At 36.7% G+C, this 26,258-nt stretch overlaps 1 protein-coding gene across 2 annotated transcripts; it reads left to right on the top strand.

The window, feature by feature from the left end:
• The first annotated feature begins 5,909 nt into the window (after positions 1 to 5,909).
• On the top strand, positions 5,910 to 25,961 carry LOC106052780 (aquaporin-8-like). 2 transcript variants are annotated; one of them, XM_013208227.2, is made up of 7 exons: positions 5,910 to 6,033; positions 7,720 to 7,774; positions 19,213 to 19,451; positions 19,678 to 19,804; positions 20,843 to 21,054; positions 24,414 to 24,560; positions 25,065 to 25,961. In XM_013208227.2, the coding sequence occupies exons 2-7, from the start codon at positions 7,760 to 7,762 to the stop codon at positions 25,111 to 25,113; spliced, it is 789 nt and encodes a 262-aa protein (XP_013063681.2). In that variant the 5' UTR covers positions 5,910 to 6,033; positions 7,720 to 7,759; the 3' UTR covers positions 25,114 to 25,961. The 2 variants fall into 2 exon arrangements, with proteins under 2 accessions (XP_013063681.2, XP_013063682.2); XM_013208228.2 differs by lacking the exons at positions 5,910 to 6,033; positions 7,720 to 7,774 and adding an exon at positions 15,533 to 15,652.
• Positions 25,962 to 26,258: the final 297 nt, after the last annotated feature.

Raw genomic sequence — 26,258 nt, 5'->3', positions numbered from 1 at the left:
TTTGTTTTGTTGTTGTTTTTTTTTCACTTATCAAGACAATAATTATTTTTACAACTTCCAAGCATTGGTTGCCTAGCAACTCTGAATCATATGTTGTCAACATGATAAAGTGCAGGTTCTAGATGTCAACAAAATGTTTGTCTCTATTGATGCAGGTTCTAGATGTCAACAAATTGTTTGCCTCTATTGATGCAGGTTCTAGATGTCAACAAATTGTTTGTCTCTATTGATGCAGGTTGCATGCTGATTGAGGTTTCCATTGTCAGGCTATTTTCCGCACTGCACCTGACCCATAACACGAGTAACTTTGACTGATGTGTTATGGCCCTTATAGTTTTCTTTTGTAAACATTCTTATTGTGTTGCAGGTGGTTAGGATTCGATTTGGAAATGGGGTCAGGGTCATCTTTGTGAGCTTTAGGCCTATAAGAACACATTTTGAAGCTGTTATAGCCACACAAATAAAAGACATAATAGCCCCGGGCTGTGAAGGTCTTCTGGCAGATGTCTTGAAAATAAAGACTCTTCTGTCTTGAAAATAGAACGACGTTGTTTTCACAAGGCCTTGTCATATGGTTTTAGTTGGCGTTAGCAGGTCATCGTGGGGTCCAATCCTTGTAATAACCATGTCACTAATCTCTTCATTTGTGATGCGGTCTTTAAATGTGATACCTAGGATCTTTCTGTAGCATCTTAATTCCATTGCTAGGAACCTCCTCTCTAGCTCTGAAGTCCCAGCGTCCAAGACTCGCAAGCATGTAAATTGTGGCCATGACCAGGGAGCGCATCAGTCTGATTTTGGTGTCGAGGGCTATGCCTTTTGTCTTTCCATATTGTTTTGAGTTTTGCAAGTGCTGCTGTGGACTGTGATCACGTAGGCCATATAGTCATATGTTGATGAGAAACAATGCAAAGAGTTTTTATGATGAGCATATGGCATAACAATGGCCTACACATTGCCACTTGTTACTTCCCTTGTCGCTGTGAAGCCATTGTTGGTGAGAGTTATAAACACGTGAATTAAATTATAAACGCTGTCACTTTAGCTAGGTTCCCGCCTCTAATTATTTCTCTCATTCTTCGGGTGCCTTCACCGCAGGGCGCTGGCCACTTGATTATACACGACTCTATTTATCTCAATTGTATTAAATAGTCCACTGGATCAATTGTGATTCCTAATGTTTAAATGTGATTGGTGTGAATTTTACTTGTAAAACATGCAGTTCAATGGGGCGTTAACCAGGGGCGGACTGGTTGTCGAAATCGGCCCTGGCATTTGTGTACAATCAGGCCCATAAACTGCATATCATTTGATGGGCATCCAATTATAGGCAAACATGTCCGCAAGATCATTATGAGTATTGATAACTGTACACATGCATACACTGAACTCTATATCTTTAAAAGAAATATAGGCCTTATGTTGCTTTTCAATTGCTAAGTGTGTAGACCTTAAAAGGATGACTCATACTAGTAGGCTAGCGCTGTCTACGGATGTAGACTATTAGTATTACATTATTTCAGAAAATTTATTAGATTAAATTAGCATTACACTGTAGAGAGATATCTTATAAACACGACGCTCAGAGAGACCCTTTAATAAGAGAATATTATAAAGCCTTTGACAATTTAATACATAGTGGCGGTCCTTTCGGTGGCTCTAACGGCCCATTCGGGTACCGGCCCACCGGGCATTTGCCCGAATGCCAATATAGCCAGTCCGCCCCTGGCGTTAACAGAACATCTGACAGCATGCAAAAAAAAAAAAAACGACCGGCCATCGTGAAACTTAAAGACGAACCCAAAACTCAACATTAGAGCAACACTTAGGAAAATGGATTTGTTGGGGGGGTGGGGGGGGGAGAATACGGGTCAATTTTGTTGAAAGTAGTCTCAGAGAATGTAAAGTCCTTACAAAATAACTTGGAAGAGTTAGCAGGTTGCTATATGCTCACCTAAGCTAGGCTATATCAAATTTCATTTTTTTAAAATGAAATCTGCCCTATGTTATAATCCTTATAAATTCACATAGAAAAGAAACTGAAATATCTGACATTAAAAAACAGCACTACCGGTACTCGCTGAGTGAACGTTAAAAAAAAAAAGAAAACTAGAAAAAAAAAAAGTCTACTCAGGTGGAAAACTACATATTTACAGCAACATATCTAAATACTGTAAGTACCACAAATTGTTTAATTTTTTTATTGATTAATATGTTGTCATCGCCAATAAATGATTGTGCATAGTTTCAACTTGATCCGAGAATGAGAAGTGGGAGAAATAACGTGTTCAAAGTTTGTACCGGACAGACAGACAGAGTACCTTGATATAAGCTTTGTAACAAAACAAAAGGATCAAGAAGTATCTTTCTGTATGGGGAGGGGTAAGATTTTTTTTTACATATAAATTACAGACATTCCTTTAAAAAAAAAAAGAAGATCATTTACTGTCAATAAGTCAGTCCTTAATTTTTTTAGCATTTGACTTTCCTAAATATGACAGATTAAACAAAAAACAACAACAAAACAAATACGTATATATAACAGACGTATCAATGAGGAATTATTATTTCACAACTTTGAGAGTGTTGACTGATGTGTAATAGCTGTGTGATTCATACGAGATGGTAAACATATATACATCCAGGGATCGATGTTGTACAGAAGGTTGAGAGAGCCTGTGAAGTGGGGTGCTAAATGTCAACTAAACAGTTCCCGAATGTTTATAGCAAACAAAATGTTGACAACTACTCTTTTTTGTTTTCTACTCAAATAATAAAGGCCTACACCTGTAACGTGTAGCGTGTGTGTGTGTGTCACGTGTTGTCAGTAACAAGACTTCCATATACAAAATACAAAAAGACAAGTCACACATTTTGAGGAGCTCGTTTCATTAGAACAGCTTGACACACACAGCACTGCTCATGACGAAGCTTATAAAAAAAAACAACTTTATGTAATCTTTGTGTCCTCCAAATTATCAAATAACTTTTAATTACAGTACTGGTCAAGCAATTAGACGTCGTTGACACCAATTCGTCTTTCCTTTACTGTATGCATGACAATAGATCATCGAATGTAAGTAAAAAAAAAAAAGTAAAGTTCCCCTTTCAGACACTGTGGTCTATAGCGCAGATGATGTAAAGGTCATCTTTTTCTGTGGCCAACGGTTAACAGGAATTAAAAATCCCAGTCTTAACCAGGATGCGAACACGGGAAACCCGGTTCGGAAGCCAAGCGCTTTACCGCTCAGCCACTGCGCCTTCAGATCATCGAATGTAGTGTCTTTTAATGTATTTAGAAACATCCAGCATGAGTACCGGAATTCCTTGAAGAATGCCATCTTTTTTTTCTACCATTGCAGTAAACAAAGAAAAAAAAAACCCAGACATTTTTATATTTTAGGCTAATGCCGGCTAGCTAGAGGACACGACCTCAAAAAGGAGGACATAGCTTCCTCTTGCCTGGTGTCTGGTAACCCTAGAGTCCTAGACGGATATAGCCTACGGGCCGCAGTATGAACATAGTTGGTTACAAATAATACATCGTCATTCTCAGCCTTTCTTTAATCCAGTCTTTCATAAACATTTTTCTTAACGGAACATTTCCCACATTTTGAGTAGGGTTTAGCGGAACATTTTGCTTATTTTTTTTTTTAGAGAGATTAATACAGTGGCGGCCTGCTAAATAATTAGTTCAGTAGTTCGCGGAACACAGTTTGGGAAGCACTGCTTTAATCCTTTAATATCTTCATTGTGGTTTGTGAAGCGCATGACACAGATACTATGCCCATGCAGATGGTCTCCCTTGAAGCTCGAGTTATCTCCTCACATAATGGAAACTTAGTGTTGTGCCCAATTGTCTCTTGTGTTGTGCTTCACACACGTGTGTGGGTGGGTGTGCGTTCTTTAGTATTGTACCCACATAAGTCTCACCAGCACAGCTGAAGGCAGTTTTCAATTGTTTGAAAAAAAAAATCTGTAGGCCTATTTAAACGGAAAAACTATTTTAGAAGCTATCTACTAGTTATAAGGCTTACTTGTAGAGCAAAGTCATGTTTTTTTCTTTAATTATTTGTCTGCGCTGAATTTCATGTCAATGTATTTAGCTTAGGTCACGTAGATTCCCCAGCTATGAAGAAAATAGCAACACTTTATATTTCCCCCCAAATTTCAGTATGAAGATGTGGATAATATTTAAGCTTATACAATAGTGCGACTGGCTTCAAGCCGAAGCTGCCGGGTTTGAGATGTCCGCTTTTTTTCCCCTAACCGAATGGAAGTGATACGAAATGTGTGTGTATATATTATATATATTTATATTTATTATATATACAGTGCTTTTTGTGACGCTACCCCCCTTACCGGCACCTTTTTAAATGTGGGGAAAAAATAGTTACTTTTCTTGTATTTTAACGTTTATTATTAATTTATTACTAGTTAAAAGTTAGGCAATCCATCACCGAGTATCGGCACCTATTTTTTTAAAAAGCACTATATATACTGGCGGACAACAGCTTTGTCTACACGAGATGTGGGGGAAAATGTAGGTAGCAAATGGGTTTGCGTAGTTATGTGAAACACTGCACACATTTTTTTTTTATATATTCAGGATCGAAGACATTGCAATGAAATATATATCAAGGGGCTTTACGTTAATACATAGTGCTGGTAATTTATATTGACCGTTGAAACGAGTAAAATTCATATTTCCAAACAACCTGTCTACAGGGCAGATGAGGTCATCTGTTTCTTTGGCAAACGGTTAACAAGCAGGGCGTCATATGGCCTAGTACAACGACCTCTACTTTCCCCAACTAAAGTTATGTACCCATTAGAGTTGGGGGATCTCAGGGCGCCCTAAAAATACCAGTCTTCACCGAGATTCGAACCCAGCAGGACCCCAGGTTCGGGAGCCGAGCTCTTAAGCACTCACCCACCACGCTTCCAATACAGAAATAATAGAATAGATTTGGGTGAAAAAGTCCCATGCCTATTTTAATGTAGATTTTCTTAATCATATTGACTAATGTAAAATTGCTACTTTTTTTAAAATTATTTTTTTTTATATTAATGTGCAAAGATTGAAATAAACGTTTGATCTTAAAAGTGGACGTTTAATCTTAATTTTTCCTGTTTGCTGAAAAATACAAGAATTAGCAGACGACAGTGAGGTCGGGTACAATGCAGAAATAATATAACCCAATTTTAGTTCAGGAGGAAAAATGTCTATTCAAAAGTTTGTAGACTGAAATAACTGTTCAAAGAAGAAATAGTGTAAAAATTATAATTAGGAATATATTGGGGTTTTGAAAGGAATCGAGACAGGGAGAGAAATTTCATATTGAAAGTATAAATAGCCTTCGCCCTTATCCATGTAACATAAAAAGTTTCTAAATATAATCACCATAGACATAAATAAATATAAACTGGAAAAAGGAAATAACTTCATGTAACTTGAAAACATGTAGATATATCTATTGCTGTTGGATTTCCGAATTCTGAAAAGTTGCATGATCTTCAGTCTTAGAGATTAAACAAAACTACACTGCTGTATAATAAAGTACACAAAATTGCAAGTCACAAAGTTTCGTTTCATAAAACTCTTTTATCGGCCAGTCTATATTTATTTATGTCTATGGTAATCACAAATGTACCAAGAGATGGGGTGAACCAAGATTTGGTGGGAAACAATGTTACGTTAATTTGATAATTGTCCTTGCCCTTACATCCCCCAAGCACGACCCCACCAATCAAATCACTCCGTAGTCCGCCATTGTAAAACATATGTCAACGCTTTTGTGAACGGATTAATAATTTATGCTTATACCACATTGTTTCGGTATCAAATGACGACGCCAATTACCTTCCCCTTTCCCGTCTCCTCCACCGGGCTCTTGCAAGGTCACGTGATACATAACACTATATGTCGATGTTGCAACTGCCGAAGAGCGCACAATAAAACAAAGGGAGACCAGCGGTGTTGGGCAGACGACAACTTTGCAAGGTGTGGAAATACTAAAGAGAAAATTAACGGTAATATAATCTAATTAGAATCTACATCTTAAGTTTTAACTGTGGATTTCTGGTGTGCAGTTTAGGCGAATTTCATGAGATGGAACTAGATTTTAGGACTAACGACTTCATAATCTTATCTTCTTAACTCTTAGCATAACATGCGTCTTGGGCATTATAAGGAAAAAGCCTATACTTAGATAAACTCTAAAAAGCAAGATCTTGATTCTAGAATCTGTCATCACGCCGTCTCATGCCTACTTCTACTCTAGCATCAATCATCAACTATAGATTTAGATCTAGGTCTTTTTATGATTAGCTTTTGCATGAATTTATTTTGTCATGACTTTAATTCAGTAGGCCGGTAGTTGTTATTGGCATTTGTAAATGGCAATGTCTTCGATTACGAAGATTAAGAATGTGTGCAGTGTTTCACATTACCATGCAAACCCATCTGCGACCTGCATATTTCCCCATATTTCATGTAGACAAAGCCGTTGTCCGCTGGGCTCTGGCGGTCTATTTAAGTTTTCTTTCCGTCTTCTGCGCCTGTCTTCGATAATGGCTTTTCTTTGAGTCTTAAATGTTTGTCCAGCAGCCTTTGTGAGAGCTCTTCAACTATCTCTCTCAGAGGCCATCTGCTGCCAGCTACTTTCCTCTATGCCAGTGACATTTGTAAAGTTAGTGATGCAAATAGCCATCCCACTTCACCTTGTTCAAAGTAATGTAATGAGAAGACGTCTGTTTTGTACGAGGCGAGCGGGAGATTTTTGAATGATAGAGTAATGTTTAAAACAATAGGTAAATCACACTTTAGACCAGTTGGACTTGGAAGAGAGGTGTTTGCCCGGGAGAGGGAGGGGCAAAGGAAAGAACACAACGTTCCTTATTTTATCCCAAACTTTAACGGAACACTTCGCACATTCTGAGTATTTAGCGGAACACTTTGCTTATTTTTTTAGAGAGGCTAATTCACGTGGTAGGCTGGTAGTTCTAACTTATTAGATAATTATTCCAGTAGCTCGTGAACCACCTGTTCAGACTTCGCGGAACGGAACACAGTTTGGAAAACACTAGACTGTTAGCCTATATTATAAAAGAATTGATGCAGTTCAACAAACTAGATATAGATTTTAACTTTTTTGGGGGGCTGGAGTCCTTTCTGGGCCTAATTTTTTTACTTCATTTCCACAAGTTCAATTATGTTATTTGAGTTAGACCTTTTCATTATTCATTATATGCTAATTCGCGCTTTAAACAAGATTATTTTTAGATAAGATAAGATGACTTTATTGATCCAAACAAATGTTTGACTACAATTGTCCATTACTACTATAACAATAGAGATATAGGTGCAAATGCAAGCAACATAAAGACACAAACACACGCAACCATCTCTTGATGAATTTGGGCTCTTAAGTAGGCCTACTTCTCGTTGAGGACGAATGACATTCAAACACACTGGCTGAAAGCTGGGTAAATGAGTTGTTGAATTCCTCTGTTCTAGCTTTAATGGAGAAGAACCAACCGCTTCGTACAGAAATCAATGTCACCCTTTCTAACTAAATAAAAATTATTTAAAAAAAACCTATGAATTAAATGCCTTTGAAGTGTGACATAACGTTATCAGTTGTTTTTTAAAATCATATTAATCTCGGATAGAACAAGTGGGCCAAAAATTGTGTACCATCAACTGTTCTGTTTCAGTGAGAGAGGGAGGCTGTTGTTTGGTTTCTAAAAGTCAATCATGTCGGTTCCTATGGTAAGTGTGTTTGTCTTGATTTCTTTTTTTTTTTATTTAATTTGCTTGCTTTTCGTGCATGCACATCAGCTTATGAAACGATAGATCCAGGTCTTTATGGTTAGTAGGCCTAGATGTTAATGTTTCTGTGGTGGGTTTGGCACAGAACAAACTAAATGACATGACGAAGGCAACTCGTAGGACGATTCCAAACTGTTTATTATACATTAAAGACCTGCAGCCATACGTAAACACATGGTGTAAAACCAGGCACAAACAGGGAATGGAGACAACGTAGGTCCAGTAACATACGGACACTACAGTGACACGAAGATGCCGGTAGAATGGACAGTGCCCACGTTGTTCTGCCTTTACGCGGACACACGGGGGACGGGTCACGTGGATATCTGGGTGGCCGGTGTGGCCTGAAGAAGTATCCACTCCACTACATTTGTAAACCCAAATCAAACACAATGAAATAAAATACCATTTCCGAATAGGGAGTACTTAATATTTTACTAGTATGTAAATGAAAGTAGTTAAAATCATCATCATCATCATCAAACTCCATTTGAGTGAGGGCTTGAGAGGCTCAAATCCTCTCTTGCAAAAGCCCTGGATAGAAACCCTGGTTTCCCAGACCTGTCGAGACGGAGATCAGTCTGGGGCAGTCAAAAAGAATATGAGACACGGTTTCTTCTTCTTCCCCACAGCGGGGGCACCGTGAATCAAAATTTAGCCATAGCTGTGAGAAATATGAGCCTGCAGGACAGTGGCCTGTCTTACACTGTGCTCTAATAGCTTGCTCAGGTCTGGACAGCCTCGACCACGGGGAAGTGCGGTCAGGGCGCCTCATGCGCTCCCAGACTCCACGGGCTTTTTGGGACTTGTCCTAGCACTCAAACCACTTTTTCATTTCTGTTTTTTTTTTTTTTTTTTTAATTATAGCCAGAGCATGATGAAGACTCAATTTGATCGGTGGGTGGTGTTTGTCCTCCCTGGTGGGCCAAGGAGTCTGCAATAGTGTTGCCAGTCACACCTATGTGACTCGGTACCCACTGCATTATTACAGGGGTGCCATAGCGATGCTTTATGTTGTGTGAAGCCATGATGTCAGTGTCAATTTTTTTTTTGGGGTGGGGGGGGGGGATGGCCCAGGGCTTTGCAAAGCCTCTAGTACAGGTTTTGAGTTAGTGACCACAACAATCTGTTATGCCTTCAAATATCCCTTGCAGAGTTGAGAGTCAATTACTTTTAAGTCTTCACAGACTGCCAAGGCCTCCGCGTCAAAACTGCGAATACTACCACATGGTCCAAAGATTTTGACTGAGTCAGTAGTTATAAAAGCTTGGACGAAAAGCCAACTTGAAACCTGACTGCCCCTCTCTCCAAGAAGACATGGATCTAAACCTGTAGAACACAACGCACGCACCTAAAATATTGTCTATTTTTCAACCTCGTCTTGGAAAACATTTACCATCTGTGGAAAACATTTACCATCTGTGGAAAACATTTACCATCTGTGGAAAACATTTACCATCTTTGGAAAAAATTTAACACCTTATATTTTCTTTCCAGACCTAGAGATGAATTCAATGTTGAATTTACTCGTTTATTAAATCCGCTGATACGCACCATGTCTCATGGTCACCGAATTATTAAAAGAATATAATGATAGGCTAATTAGAATGGACTGTTGAGTATGCACATCGTGATAATGTGACTATAATTACGGTGAACTGATCAGAGTGCGACGGAATGCACCAAGTGTTACGTTGTAGACTAATTATAGTGAACTTTGAAGTGAGCTATGCGGCTATGTAGCCTATGCTGCGATAATTTGAAACAATTGTTTGGGTTGTAACGTTGGGCAGAATGAGCCTTTAGTTTTTTTTAGACAGGGTGACTGGCTGGTTGTTCGGTATGCGCTCGGAAATTGTCGTCTCGGTGGCCTCGGGTTCGAACCCTGTTCGCCTCCTTTCCTTGCCGTCCTGCAAGGGTTTGGTCTAGGATATAGCATAATAATCTTCATTTCTGATCTAAGACATTATAAAATCAGAATATCAACATTAGGAGTTAGAGAGGAGAGAGAGAGAGAGAGAGAGAGTTGAGGGAGAGATAGAGGAGATGACGCAAAGGGAGAGAGAGCCTATGGAAGAGAGAATACAGGAACAGTGGGCCTAAGTGCAAGAAAAAGAGAGAAGTTTTGTCTATTTACCTCATTTAACTAAAACAAATATTTTCATTGATTTACATGCTAATATGTAAGTTTTTTTTAGTTTTTTTTTTAGAATGGCTACAAACATAGCTATAAACAACTTATGTCGCGTTTGCATTCATCAGTATACCATAAAAGTGGGCGACCTACGGCTCTCCAGCATTTCTATTAGATCGCAATAAGAATGTCTTGTGTGAATCGACCTTTTGGCATTCTGTGAACATGACCAAGCTAGCCAAGGCGTCTACTGCAAATAACAGCGTGGATATCTTGGCACACTGCTCTTCGCAGTACTTCCTCACTGTTTATTTTATCTTGCCACCTTATCTAAAAAATCCGCCTTAAGCATCGGAGGTGGAAGATAGATTTTTTTTTCCTGCCAAGAGTAGGTTGACCATGTTTCACTACCGTATATCAGAGTGCTCATCACACAGGTCCGTAGGGCTTTGGTTTTTGTAGTCAGCAAGTCCAATGAAGCTCTTTAAAATCGACACAAACCTGCGGCAGAGGCAAAATTCAAACCTCTTTTCTACCTTCTCCAAATGTCTGTTTAGGTATCGAACGCAAACAAGTGTATAGTGGAAGCATAATCATTGTATAGTGTTGGCCCGACTTTGTTACTTTCCCTCACGAATGCCTGTACTTCGTTGATATCAATGTGCTGTGCACAACCTGCGTTAACGTGTTAAGGGACCTACACTAATTAGTCCTGCAAGTTCCCTTTTTAGTCTTAACTATTCAAAAGGGCATATGTCTAACTAATCACTAAATGATTCGCTCCCTTCTCTTTTTTTTTCATGGTTCATCTGAATTGTGAAATTAGTTAGACTTAATTCAATTTTACTTTTTAAATTAACACAAACTTACTGCAGCAAAACGTTCGACTGTTGGCCTCTACTAAGTAGGCCTAAGCCTAGCATGTTAAAAATAGTGATGCGAATTATCTCCCTATATAAGAATACATGAAAGACGACCTAACGCCCCTACACTCCCCACCCCCACAAAATAAAAAATCCTAATAAAAAGTATATTAGAAAAAAAAAACTGCTTTTAAATTCGGCTAGATTTTCTCTAAATGCTAGGCTATATACTTGTTTAAGAGGCATCTTAACATCACCAGGCATGTTGCGACGACCTTAATCTAGGCTAGTAGGTGAAATACCCAGCGGTCGAGGTTTGTCTCACACCTTTAGGGCAAAGTATCGCTAGTTCATATTCTCTGAAAACTAAAAAAAAAACAAACAAAAAAAAAAAACCTGAAATTAGGCATACTATAGTATTGGAAACTGAGACCTTTATAACTACTACAGCAGTATATGCTTCTAGTTGGCAATTATTTGCGGAGGCTTAAATTCTTATTAACATCCATTGAGTAGTTTTGTAATATTGAATGTATATGAACAGATTAAACAACTAAAGGAAGCGAGGAATTTTCTTATACTCATTGGGGCTATGTTTTTGTTATTAAAAAACAAATTAAAGTATAAGTCTAAATGCGTTAGTTTTGTTTTAATCGCATTCTGAAAACCCTATACACTGTGTAGAATAATTGCACTACCAATTAGTTCAAAAGGTTGAGCGTATATATCTATCAAGTTTCCTTTCTGACCTCAAAATATCCGCATTGTCATTGCTTAGATTTGAGTTTGTTATCTTATCCAAAGATATTTGTTAATGTATGAACGGCCTATTACTATATAGGCCCTACGTTTATAGATCAAAAGATATCTATATTTTTTGATATTTTAATGTCTACTTGCATTCCTTCAGCCTGTCTTGCATATAGGCCTACCGTGGCGATATTGAGTTTAACTAAGTAGGCCTACAACATGTTGGCCAGTGTCCACAGACGCGCTTTTTCTTTTTGTTTCGACTTGACCCGGTCAACTTGTGTATTAGGCCTGTATTTAAAACTCTTACAGAGACCTATACGTACATTTATAGATCGATCACTGATGGGGCAGTCTTTACGTGATGCTCATTTAAAAATGGAAGAATATTAGTCCATCCAAACTTATTTTCAGTTGTTTTTTCCCTGGCCAAACTGGTATTCATTTGACAAACTAAAAAATGTTTATGAAAGTAAAACCTTAAAGCGTTGCAAGATATAGCCTAATAATTGCAAGATATAGCCTAATAATTGCAAGATAAAAAGATTTCAAAACTGAATGTTTGAAAAAAAAATTGACTTGTAGCTGGCCTAATCATGACGCAGATCTATGTGGTAGGCTAGTGTGTGCATGTACAAGTATCAATAAAAGGAGTGAAAATATCATATTTGTGTAACGATCAAGTGCCAGATTATCATTATTAGATCTATAATATTTCATTACATCATGTTGCTTCAACTGTTTTATATAGGCTAGGTACTATTTAATCATCGACAACTAGTCTAACGATTGTCGCAGCTCTCATACAATGCGGTATGGGTCATTCATATAAATAAAAACCATAGTATCGTACCCATTAGCCTATTAAAAGACTGTTCCTTGAGCTTACACTAATTAGGCACTGTTTTAGAACCCTTGATGTTTACAGTTTCTTCTATTCCTATTTGAAAATTCTAGATCGATTGATTAAGTAGATTAGAAGTGGAAAATAATTTTATTATTAAGCAGAGATTGTAAGCTGTATTACATTAAATGTTTTTTGGGCCAGGTTGACAAGATGTCATTTAACTTCGACTTGCTTGCATTAGAAAAACATGTGACAGCAACCAAACTAAAAATAAAAAAATAAAAAAATAGCCATAGTTTTATAACCATTGGATTATCTCTTCATAATCTAATGTCTTTTGTTCGAATGTTTGTGTGTGTATGTGTGTGTGTGTGTGTTAATAGTCTCTATGATACTAAACACATTGAACCAGCTGGTGTACCTATTGTTATTGATGTGTTGTGGATGCTGTTAAACTAACGACCAACCTATTTGCTCTCCGCAACTAAAGTCAGGTATCCATTAGTGTTGGCTGGACTCAGACACAGGGCCTTCCTAAAAATCTTGTAATTAAAAAATAAGTCCTCACCAAGATTCCTCACCTAAGACCCCAGGGTTCAAAAGCGAAGTGCTTTAATTTAAATTGCCACTATATATATTGCTCTACCATATGCATAGGGCCTCCTATATGCATTGTGTGTATATATACATAAAAAAAGTTTGTATGGAAACACAAACACAGAAGCGGCCCCCAAAGTGTTCAGCCCAGGCAGGTAAAAAGGCAAGTTTCAATATTTTCAGCAAGACTATCTGAAGCTCTGAAATGATCAACAACCACACATCCATATCTCCATCTCATCCATACACAACAAATGTGTGCGGGTCGAAAGTGTTGCCTATAGGCTTGTATTGTTAGGCGTCTGACTACGGCATGATACTGTAGAGTACGGAGATGTTTTTTTTTTCCTTTATGTCTCTATTGTTGCATTGTTAATATTCCTGTGTATTCAATGGAATGATTGTTATGAAGATATATGGTTCCGTGCGAGTCTGGGCTAAAGTGGATGTTACTAAATTATCTTCTAGTTGATGGTTGGTGAAGGGCCTCTTAATTTGTCCTTCAATGCAAATAAGGATTTCGATAAGTGTAATAGTATAGGTCACTATTGATACATCATATTTTTATAACCTTATTTTAGGAAATAACTAAACCGTATACATATATGTTTGCAGGTGTTTTGAAAATTTGCTTCCCTTTGTTATTTAGCCTATTAATAGTAAATAGTTATAAAACTGGTGTAGGCCTATTTTTACAAAGCTTTATCTATAAAACTCACCATGTCTGTCTGTCTGTCTAGTAAAAAGTTTGTACCATTATTTCTACCACACCCGAATCAAGTTGAAATTTTTCACAATTATTTCTAGTACCGGACAAACAATGATCAATTAAAAAAATAAAACAACAACCAACCAATTAGATCTATTTAATTAACTATTGGTAAGTACTTATTTTGTTTGGTTATCTCAAACAAGGGGGAAGAAATCGCGTACTTCACATGCAAATGTAGTACTAGTATAAATTGAATTAATCCCCTATTCGCAATATGGTTTTTAAAGCCGACATAATATATCACTCACACAGTTCAATAACTTGCTTCCGTTTTAAGCACTATTTAAACCTTTTTGTGCGTATTATACATTTCTTCTTTTGTGTGGGTGGAGGAAAAGAATTCTTGGGTGAGAGCTGCACGACTCCAGTCGAGTGATAAGAGAGGGGGTGGGGCCGACCTAAAGTTATGAAAAACTTCAATATTGACAGGTCCGGCTTTAAGCATTGGCAAACTAGGCAGCCGCCTATAGGGCCTCCGATTGGTGGGGGCTTAAATTTGGACAGGAGTCAAAACAGTTTGTTTTTTTAAGAGAAGAAATAGCGAAACTTTTTCTCAACGCTACTGTTGGAGTACACTCAAGTTGTTTGGATAAATTGCGTAATTTTAGTTGTTTTTTTTTTTTCGCTGTTTATTTTTCTATTTCATTAGGGGGAGGGCCACCAAATCGGCGGAGGTCACGACCAAATTCACTTCGCCCAGGGCCTCCAATTAGGGATCTATAATAAAGGCCGGCCCAGATATTGAATTAAGAAGCTAAAGAAAAGTCTGTGTAAAGAAGACTATTTGTTAAGGCGGAGAGTTGAAGAGGGAGGGGAGAGAGGGATACTCGAATCTACGGCCAGGGTAGTAGGTAGGGGAGTCCATGACAAAATAAACAATGAGCCTAGCCTATATATTATATAACCTGGATCCAAATCAACGCGTGTAATAAAATAAAGTAATTAAGATTGTGATTGCATTTAGACTCGATTTTTATTTATAATCATAGATTTTTTTTTCACTTTATTTTCCAAAAGATACATTGCAAAAAAACAAACAAAACAAACTAATTTTATATGGTATCACAACAACAATTGTAAAAGCTTTGTTCAGAAATTGTTCATAGTTCTTGCTTTCATTTGCTTGTCCTTTTTCTTGCCCTAGACGCGTGAAAGTCCGCATACAACCCACATGGGCTTACATCTCACACGTAATGCCTGATCTCCGAAGTTTTGAAGGTCAATGTCTTTATTTACTAGTAAAGTCCAACAGTTCTGGTACACAGACACATACAGAAGTTTTTACTCAGTCATTCTGAAACTGTGGGAGACTTGTGTATACAATCTTGTAGTCGCAGATATAGGAGCATTAGCGAGTAGTCCAAAAAAAACAAAAAAAAACAATCAGTTTTTCATGTTCCAAGATCCAAAATTATTCGATTTTTATTATAGAAATTGAAATTTCATAATTAAGACGCCAAAGTCTATTTACATGTAGAAATACAATAAGTTTGCAAACATGCGTTCAGTGTTATGCTTATCATAAGTTGTGGCCGAATCGTATGGTAATGCCCGGGCCGATTTTGACACACAGTCAGCCCATGCTCATGATCTATCTAGATCTATCTCTATTTATTATTATCATTATTATTATTTTTTAAATTTTTTTTTTTGAAAATTGTAAGTAATTCTAAACTAGATTTAGAAATAGCGCTCAATGATTGCAGTTGAACAACTCAATAGTCGTTCATTAAAATTTTATATTTAAACGAAACAAACATTGTGAAACCTGTTATGAAACATCATAGTAATGTCAATCAAAATCATGATCAAAATCAAATGAACAATCTGAGGCAGACTAAACCAGAGAACATAGGTTCTAGATTAATCTAGATCTATAGTCTATAGACATTATCTAGTATTACTATTAGTATTAGATCTAGATCTATCTCTAATCTAGATTTAGATCTAGATCTAGCTAGATTCTAGAATCAATGAAGATGATTGAAGATGTAGCCTGCCTTTATTTTTAAATTTTTATTCCGGGCTTAACTTAATCAGTTAATGGGCTTAAAAAAAAATTAATGAAGTTAATCACACTTAATCACTTAAATAATCAGTTAATCAACTTAATGTCCCTTAAGATTTATTATATTACTAATAGGCCTTCTAGATCTATTAGTCATTAGTATTGTAATAACTGAAGGGAGGCAACTCAATGAGACAGTGACACAGTCAAGTGTGAGTGTTTATTTACATATACAGTAATACAGTGACATAGTCATAGAGACATGACAAACACATACTAGGACATCTGCCTTAAGCACAGCATCTTCATTTCGGCTCTCGACTTGGGGGAAATCGTTCTCTCTCCCTCAGTCAACATTCTTCCTATTCTAGTCATTAATAGTGCGCACCTTCTGCACTATATTGAATGGTGGTGTGCATGGGGTGTTATAACATTGCCCCCTTCTTAGCACTTTTTGTCCCAAAAAGAAACAGTGCAGTAGAGGTTTGACAGTTCAGGTGGAGGTCGATTGGTGGGAGCCACAGGCGGCAGGGAGCGTGTTCCCCACAAAGTCATTTGCACTGTTCTATGCAGCCGTCGCTTCCTCTTTTTCCAGTTGGCCGATCTGCTCTTGAGACGATATTGTGGTCCCTGCTTTGACCTCATGACGATTGTCTCTGATGCCAGCCAGCTGACACAGGATGAGTTAATGGAGATCAGGGTTGCCAGCCACTTTACACTTGAAATGGAAGTTGTGGCGATCACTGTAGTTTCCAGGGCTGTTGTTTTAAGATACTAAGTCAGCTGACATTTTCCATGGACGTCTCTTGACACAGTTGTAGGCCCACAGGTTGCCATGGTTTCAAACACATAGTCATTCTCAGCCTCATTTGTAAGATATGCCCATGAAGCACCCTTGTAATGTTCCATAAGCAAATGTTCATCCACCACTGCATCAGGTTCCGCTGGAATTAATTCACCACCATTCAAATCACTCTCATTAATGTGGGTAGAAGTACAAATTTCTGTTAAGTTCAGATCTTGTAGTTGAGTTTCTTGACATGGGCACTGTCCCCGCAGGGTGCTGCATATACAGTTCATGTCAATCGCCTGGATGCAGTTATCGAGCTTCAAATTTCCCATGTGAGCACCGGCAGATAGGCAGAGGTCTTTAAGATCTACAGCAACAGACTTAGACGCAGACCCAATGTTGTCTTGATCTGTTCAGCTCATTGTAGTACTGGTAACAGGTACAACAGGAACAAAAGCTTCAGGCACATAACAAACTTTTTCTTCATTTGTCTCTTTCCGTTCGATTCGGTACATCTTATTGAGATCATCACAGCAATAGTCACAGCAGTCGTTGTCACGTTTCTCGTCTTTAAAGTCACAACCACAAGACATGCCCACAACTCAGACACGGATGGCACTCCAATCCCCAGCATCTCCATCACCACTGTTTGTGCAGTAACAGTCCTGACCATGCAACTTCTTCACCAACGAGTCTATGGGCAACTGCTTTTCACGGAGTCTATTCCTACTTCTTTCATTTGAGACACCATTTTATCTACCTTGTTCCTCATACTGTTAATTTGTTCACACATTGCATCAATACCTTCATGTATCTTGCCAATAAGCTCATAAATCTCCAGTTCAATTTCAAATAGGTAGGTATCCGGATCTACTTCTTCATTGATCAGGGCTTGCCGGAGATGAGCTGTAAGCACCTCCTTGCTACCACCAAGCTTCAGGCGTCTGTATCGAAGTTTCTGCCTTAGCTCTTTAACTAAAAGTTGGTCTAGTTGTTTCAAAGATGCCATTGTGATCGAATCCTACCTCCTCTCGTTGAGTCGTCTATAATCCCACTTCAACACCAATGTAATAACTGAAGGGAGGCAACTCAACAAGACATAGTGTTTATTTACATAGAGACATGACAAATACATAGGACATCTGCCTTGAGCACAGCATCTTCATCTCGGCTCTTGACTTGGGCGGAAATCGTTCTCTCTCTGTTATGTCAACATCCCTTCTATTCTAGTCACTAATAGTGCGCACCTTCTGTACTATCTTGGATGGCGGTGTGCATGGCGGGGTTATAACAGTATTATAACTATAGATCTTATCATCTAGATCAACAGTTCTCAACCTTTTATGCTCGGCCACCCCTTTTTACAATCCCCCACTCTGCCACGACCCCCCCCCCCACACACACAAATACAGCAATAGAAGAGTAGACAATTTTCGATGGTCTTAGGCGACTCCTGGCAAATTGTCAATCCACCCACAAGGGGGTCGCGACCCACAGGTTGAGAACCCCTGATCTAGATGATCAAGGACCTAGATTCTAGGTTGTATTTGACAATTTGTATAGTATTTATTATAATAGAGATCTACTTTTAAATTTACTCATTAGACGATTAGTGTCTTTGTCTTTACTGAGTTTGCTAACTTTATTTTTTAACTTTTACTTTAGCGTTAGACTGAGTTGTCTGAGTAGACTAGTAGTAGTACACAAAAGTAGTCTAAGTCTAGTCCTAGTAGTGTAGTGTAATAGTACTAGATCTAGAGCTAGACTGTAGTAGTCTAAATTTTTCTAAATCATTGAAATTGTCATTATCAACATGTCATAATCATAACAAACATTATGATTAGCCAGAGTTCTTTCATTCAGGGCTGCACTGTAAAACATGTTCCATTTGTTAAAATTTAACATTCATTACTTTTTAAGAGAAAATAATACTTTAATAGCTTTATAATTTTTTTATTATAAGTTGTATAAAGGAAAAAAGTTGTTTTTTTTTAAATTTAATTTTTCTTGCTATGAGACTTTAGAAGCAAATAAAAACTAAATCTAGATCTAGACTAAAGTACATATATAATATAGAATAGATTTAGAATATTAGAATTAGATCTAGGTCATTAAATGCTTATTAAGTTATGGTAATTTGAAGAAAACACATGACTTGTACCTTGCCTTGTTACAAAACAAGGTCAAAACCAAATTCATGTAGATTGTAGACAAAGTCTAGATCTGCATCCATTTATTTGTGCTAGGGGTATGAGTATGTAGGGCTGTTTTCTTTTCACCAGACCTAGATCTTAAATTTTTTTTTATTTATTTTATTATAAAAATTCAGCGTAGCTACAATTGTCCACCTCAGCATTACTACTATAACAATAGCAATTAAGATGCAAACCCACAGCAGAAAGAACAACAGACAAACACTCTGTATACACATTTTAGCTCTGATGTGCTTTTTGGTGATGACAAATGACCTTGAAAAACCCTAATTGATTGTGAAATAAGGGAGGTTTTAAAATATGTTGGGTAGTTGATTTAATGATATATATAACATAAGTTTTTGTTTACAAAGTCTTCATATAACCAGAAATTAATATAAGCACATTATTTTTCTTTTCCAAAGCTTAAGATGTCTGAAAAAGACCAACTTCTTCCAGTAAATAGAAGTGACAGTATTGTTAGATCTTTTCCTGATATTTTGGAAGAGTATATCAGACCTTGTTTTGCAGAGTTCCTTGGCGTGACACTGTTTGTATTCATTGGCTGTACTTCAGTTTATAACACTGGGGGCAATATTGTTGGAATAGCCTTTGCTCATGGCTTATCCATCGCTCTCTTGATCATTGCAACTGGATCCATAAGGTGCATACTTTGCATAGTCATATCATAATGGTAAATTAATGATACAATTTTTATTGATTCATACTGATTTTAAGTCATACTTCTGATAGAACTACATTTTACCCATTTAGTGCTTCAATTTTAATACTTCATTTACAAAATTGTTATTTTTACACTTAGTTAAGGCTGCTCAAATTTTTGTTGTACCATAATTGAGATTCTGTTTTGATTTAAATTATTATTGCAGTGGTGGACATTTAAACCCTGCAGTTACCTTAGGAATACTAATTTCTGGTGCCATTACCCCCTTTAAAGCTATTCTCTATGTTGTGGCGCAGGTTCTTGGTGGCATCTTGGGTGCTGGTATTTCCAGGGTTAGTGTTGATGTTATATTATTGTTTATGTGTTATCTTATTGTTTATTATGTACTTTACGTAATGTTTTACAAATTAAACCTTTATTATGTTTAATATGGAGTTCCCTAAAATGATTACTGGACAATCAACTAAGTTTAACTTATTATCACTCCCATTTTCTTGCATTGGACTTTACCTCAAACTATCAACTGTGGAGCAGGGTACATCAGGAAGTATTGAAGCTAAGCCCAAATAAGGATACAAATACACTTTTTTTTTTCAACTTTGATGCAGTATTTTAAGTACCTTCAGATCAGTCATCTTTTTGTAGGAAATATCTGACACTAGTTTTGCTTATAGTGTGGTCATTATATAAAACTAGTATTTCTTTACTGTGTACATATTCATGGCAATAGCTTTAATTTTATAATCTATAAGCAGGGATGTAGCTTAGTAGATTGGTCCGTTTATAGGTAAGTTGCCTTTACCATCCCTCAACTGGTGCATTCATCACTTATTTTAAAAGTCTTGGTGCAAGATAATATTTGCCTACCTTATTCATATTCCTAGGTTATTCTTTTAAACATTGTTTTTTTTAACATTCAGATAAATTGGTTTTAAAACACATGTACCTTTGGATTAATGTTGCAATCACCTCACCTTCACCTATCCCTTAGTCTGTTGGAGCAACACAAAAGATCTGTTGACAGTCCTTCTCCGTTCCTCTCTGTCTTTTGCTTTGAATAAAACCTCGTCCATTCTTTTATGTTGTCTTCCCATCACTTTCCGTGTCTGCCTCTTCTTCTTTTTTTCCTGGTACTGTTCCCTGAAAAAAGGTCTTTGCAACCCATGAAGACCTTGTAATATGGCAGTAGAGTTTTAATGTTTTTTTTTACAATAGTTAACAGGTCATTGTGGGCTCCAATTGCTGTGGTAACCCTCTCTCTAATCTCCTCATTTGTGATGCAGTCCCCTATAAGTTCTTTATTATAACTGCTAGATAAGCTTATGTTCATTAAACTAAAGTGATTTACTAAGTCCATTTCATCATTGCAGGGTGTGCTGGGGGATGAGCTTTATAAAAATATAAGTGGAGGAGCCCATGACTTGTCTGCCCATGTTTCTGTTGGGGAAGGTGTTCTCTGTGAAGTCATGTTGACTGCTATGCTGGTCACAGTCATCCTAAGTTCTGCAGTTGACCCCAAAACCAAGAATGTTCTTGCTCCATTGGGCATCGGATTTACAGTTGTTGCTGACATTCTAGCAGGGTAATAAATGGAAATACAAATTTAACTCTTTCTCTCCGTAATTATTTACCAGATTCTGGTGGAATCAACGCTGGTATCGTCAGTTAGGAGAAAAAGAGTTAAGTCTTTAGAAGAGAAAGCAAGTTTAGAAGATAATTTTGTTATATGGTTGTTACGTTTTCATATTGGATGAGACTCTTTAGACATGTAAACGACAAAATCACAGTTTATAAATACTTTAATCTTTATTAACACTGAAAACACTTTCTTGTTCATAGTCCTCCATTTCGGTTCTTCTTTCCTTTCAACACGCAATCGCACCATTTCACATTCACACTAAGATGCGCACGTAACACCCCCCCTGTTTAACAAGTTCGATGCACATCGAACGTCCAAAATACAAATCACTGAATATATTATCAGACTATTCCAAGTTAAAACAAATCGGTAACATATAAAACCATAATGTAATAACTACACAAAATCAAACACAATGTCATGTTAATACCAATACAATTCCAACATGGAATAACAATTATATTCATCACAATAATAACTGTTATTATGAGCAATTGAAACCACTTCTGTTAACATATATCTATAAGTAATCATATTTCTATTAATACAACTCCCCACTCATAATCGTATGCCTGTACAAAACACCATCATTCCAGTCGCAATCAAATAGTTAACAAACAAAGTCTATCTTGCTCCATGCATATTGTAACAACAATATTCAATTCATTACACATATATTTATTCATTGTAGAATAGAACAATAATTAATGTCCATCATTCCCACCTTTTCTAATCCTATCTATATAATTCTAACATTATTGACATGCCATCCTTTCCGCTTCCCTCCTTTGCAATGATGTCCCATTGTGATCCTACTACCTAATGATCTAGCTGTACTGTTTTCTAGGCTGCTAATATCCCTCTCTTTTCTCGTATACGCCTCTTCACTATTGTACCTTGAATCCTTAATTCTAATTAATTGTTGACACTGTCTTCTAATATGCCCCCTTCTCCCACAATTAAAGCATAAAATGTATGGACTTGTATGTCTATATGTGGGTTTAAATCGCTTTCCCTGTACCACTGATTGCCTTACTTTACTTTGATTTGGACCCATTCTTATTGCATTGCTTTCTACCTTATCTGTTAATTCTTTCTTCTCGTGCTCTCTGCTACCCATGTCATCTGATGTATGAGATCTTATGTCTTCTTCCACATCCCCATTTCTACCTCGCGTAGACTTTATCCCATAATATTTCTTCCAATTCTCAATCTCCCTTACTGAACATATTTTCACCCCATGGATATTCCCAATAATTAAATCTATCTCACCCTGATCTACAACACAAGCTTCCACTGTCCCCTTAACATACGGTGTGTCTATACTAACTTTAGCAATCGGTAATTGTACAATATTCCCATTAAACATAACACACTTCCTAGATTCGCCTGTATATTCATGGTCTTCCACTAAATTCTTATTCACTCCAATAATAGTGCTCCCAGTATCCCTGATGGTCTTGGCTGCCTTGTTCCCTACGAATGTATGAAAAATCTCCAATGTTCCAGTATCAGATGACAATGATAAGCCTTGCTCTATTCTACCTTTCTCCCAGTCCTTTCTTTCCTGTCTGTTTCCTTGATATCTTCCGTTGCGGCTATCATTTTGTCTTTCATATGTACCACTTCTATACTGTCTCTCCTGTGTCTCCCTTGTTCTGTGAGAGTTATTCTGTGTCTCACATGTTCTGTTAAAGGCAACTATTTCTTCTATATCACTGCCTCTAGATAATTTCTTCTCGGGATGTGCCACTTTATAAGCCCTTATCAGTCTTACTATGTCTTCTATGGATTTCGGTTTCCTCTCCAACAGAAATATTTTTAATTCCTCCTGACACTCGTACATCACTTTGTCCAGCATGAGAAATGTCTTAAGACTGTCAAAGGTTTTTTCTACCTCAGCGGTTTCTATCCAGTTATCGAAATGGCTGCTCATTTTGTCCAAGAAGGTCTGCGGGTCATCCTCTGGTTCTATCTCACAATTAACAAACTGTTGGCGATAGAAAGCTTCTGTTTTCCCAAAAGTTCTAAGTAGTTGTTCTTTCACAATGCTGTAGTTACCCTGGTTCATACATATTTTTGAAGGCACCTCCGCTGTAAATGATCTTGACAATAAGAATGTCCATTTGTCTTCAGGGTACTCCAGTTCTCTCATTTCTATTTCGAACTTCTTCAAAAAAATGTCTATGTCCATTTTGTCTTCGTTGAATATCAAACCTTTATATTTTGCCAGTTTATTCCCTGTAGATTCACTCTTTCTTTTATCATTCTCTTTTCCTTGGTCTGTTTTTAACTTTTTCTCTGCTGTCTCTTTTTCAAATGCTAATCTTTCTCTTTCAATGGCGACCAATTCATTTTTCTTTTCCCTTTCAATTGCTACTATCTCCTTATCCTTTTCTCTTTCTCTTTTGTCCTCCTTATCTAATCTCTCCTTTTCTTTGTCTCTTTCCATCGCTAATCTCTCCTTTTCTTTGTCTCTTTCCATCGCTAATCTCTCCTTTTCTTTTTCCCTTTCTCTTTTGTCCTCCTTATCTAATCTCTCCTTTTCTTTGTCTCTTTCCATCGCTAATCTCTCCTTTTCTTTTTCTCTTTCCATCGCTAATCTCTCCTTTTCTTTTTCTCTTTCCATCGCTAATCTCTCCTTTTCTTTTTCTCTTTCCATCGCTAATCTCTCCCTCTCCATCAACCTTTCTTGTACGTATTTTCTTAGTTCTGCCCCTTCAAGCTCCAACAACCTTCCCTCTTCCTTCAACGCTGCTACCTCAGCCCTGTCCGCCATAGTCTATTTCTAATAATATCGAATCGAATGTTCTCCTGTCTCTAGATCTAGATTTTACTATCTCTACTGTCTGCTGACAGGAGATCCCCTGTGAATAGAGGGATACGTGGGTTACCTTTGCGTTGGGCGCCACTTGTTACGTTTTCATATTGGATGAGACTCTTTAGACATGTAAACGACAAAATCACAGTTTATAAATACTTTAATCTTTATTAACACTGAAAACACTTTCTTGTTCATAGTCCTCCATTTCGGTTCTTCTTTCCTTTCAACACGCAATCGCACCATTTCACATTCACACTAAGATGCGCACGTAACAATGGTACTTTATCAATGAAATGTAAGTCTACTCCTGTTCTGCATGTTCTCATATGAATTTCAAGTAAGCTATATAGTTACAGTTGTGGGATGTAAATAATGTATAAGAAAATGTGTCTCAGTATCTCAGGAACAGTGTAATTAGTAGTCAGTACAATTTATGCATCAATTTTATGAATAAAAAATAATGTTTTTAAATGTATAGGGGTGGAATTACTGGTGCTTCAATGAACCCTGCTCGTAGTTTTGGACCTGCCATTGTAGTCAGCTATGCCAAAAATGTCTGGACAAATCATTGGATTTATTGGGTGGCTCCATCTGTTGGGGCTTCATTTGCTGCAGTCTGTTACAGGTAATGATTGTTGCAACATACTTTGTTTTGTTTTATGACTTAATTAATGATTCATGAGCTCACAAGGTTGTTTAATAGTACATTATTCTAACATTTACATAATTTTACTAAGTGGCTAAATACATCAGTGAGTTAATTACATCCAATATCATTAATTGCTTGCCTGGATGTTAAAAGGTTAAAAGTTATATAATGATTCTATTGTTATTATTGGTGGTGGTGAGGTAATTGCTTGTTAACTATTCATAGAATCATTGGGTCCACAGCACTTGGATAGAGGCAAAGGATTCGCCATTTGTTATTTATGTAATGACTAAATTTAGTAAATCTTGGTAAAGTTTGTTATTATGCAAAACACAAATAGTTATATATTTTATCAATTAGGGCCTACAATATATTTTCATCCATTTGAAATGCTTTGTTTAAAAAATATTTTGATTATTTCAAAACATAATAAACTGCAAAATGGTACACCATATTACTATTGGTTTAATTTATTAACAGACTTGTTCTTGCAAGTCCAGAGAACAGATTCATTAAACCTCAAAACTGAAGATGACCAGTTCAAGATGTTCATGTCTTCTGCAATGCTTAAATGAACTGCTTTCGTATATAGTTAGTTTTTTTTTAAGTTGTCCTACCCCCTGTCATGCAGTTTCAGTCAGTATCATGGTTGTACTAGAGGACACATTTATGTCCCATAACTAGAGATCAAACTGTGATAGTTGACAAAACTATTTTGTTTATTTTTTTATTGTTATAGATTTTGTTTGTAATAAAACAAATATATGAAGTATTATATTTAATTTACCATATGTATATTGTAATAAAGAGTCCCACATTTAATGCAGCTGTCCACTAACAGTTAGTGAATAGCAGTCTGGCGTTTCAACTGGAGGACTGAAATTTGTTTGAAATGTATTTTGTTACTATATTGGAAATGTGCACTGAATATTAAATCTAGACTACCCTTACCTGCTTATGTTTTTCTACCAAAAATACTGTTTGCAATAGTATGTAAATTGTAATACTCATGTTCATGGTATTTATTTATACAAATCTTGCATTTACTGTGTATGTTTACAAGACATTCTATTCTTGTTTATGAGGTTGTTTTTCCATATATTAGAACTGATTTTCTCTTCACCTGTCTCATACTGTCACTTTATCTCATTGACAGGGTAAACATTTAGTGAAGGCCAGATTGAGTTTTTTCAAAATAGTTCAAGGCCATTTCATTGCTTATTTTGTTATGTTTAATATTTTTTTTTAAAATTCAATACTCTTGAGCCTGTACTTCAGTAACTGACCTAGTTTGGAATGTTTACATGTGGTTGTATATACATTCTGAATGAAGTGTATAATTATACTTTCAAACTTCAATAAATAAATAAAATTTAAGCCATGGTTTGTTATTTTTTAAAGCTACCCAAGACTCAAAAGCAATAGCAAATATTCAGAACTACTAACTTGTTATCTTTCAGGTACTTAGTTTTGCAAACCGCAGAATAATTATTTCCTCTTGCTGACTTGTATATTTTCATTTTTCTCATAACACGATGTAGAGTTTGTTTCCAAACATTTCAGTAACTAATTAACAGAACATTTTGGTTCGTACAATGTGCCTAAATAAAAAATATTACAGAAACCATCTTAATTTTTTGTGTCTCAACAATTCAGTTAAATAGACAAAATGCA

This window comes from Biomphalaria glabrata, chromosome 2 (assembly GCF_947242115.1).
Source record: "Biomphalaria glabrata chromosome 2, xgBioGlab47.1, whole genome shotgun sequence".
In the NCBI taxonomy this organism is placed as follows: domain Eukaryota; kingdom Metazoa; phylum Mollusca; class Gastropoda; family Planorbidae; genus Biomphalaria; species Biomphalaria glabrata.
This window is presented reverse-complemented; position numbering and strand designations above follow the sequence as displayed.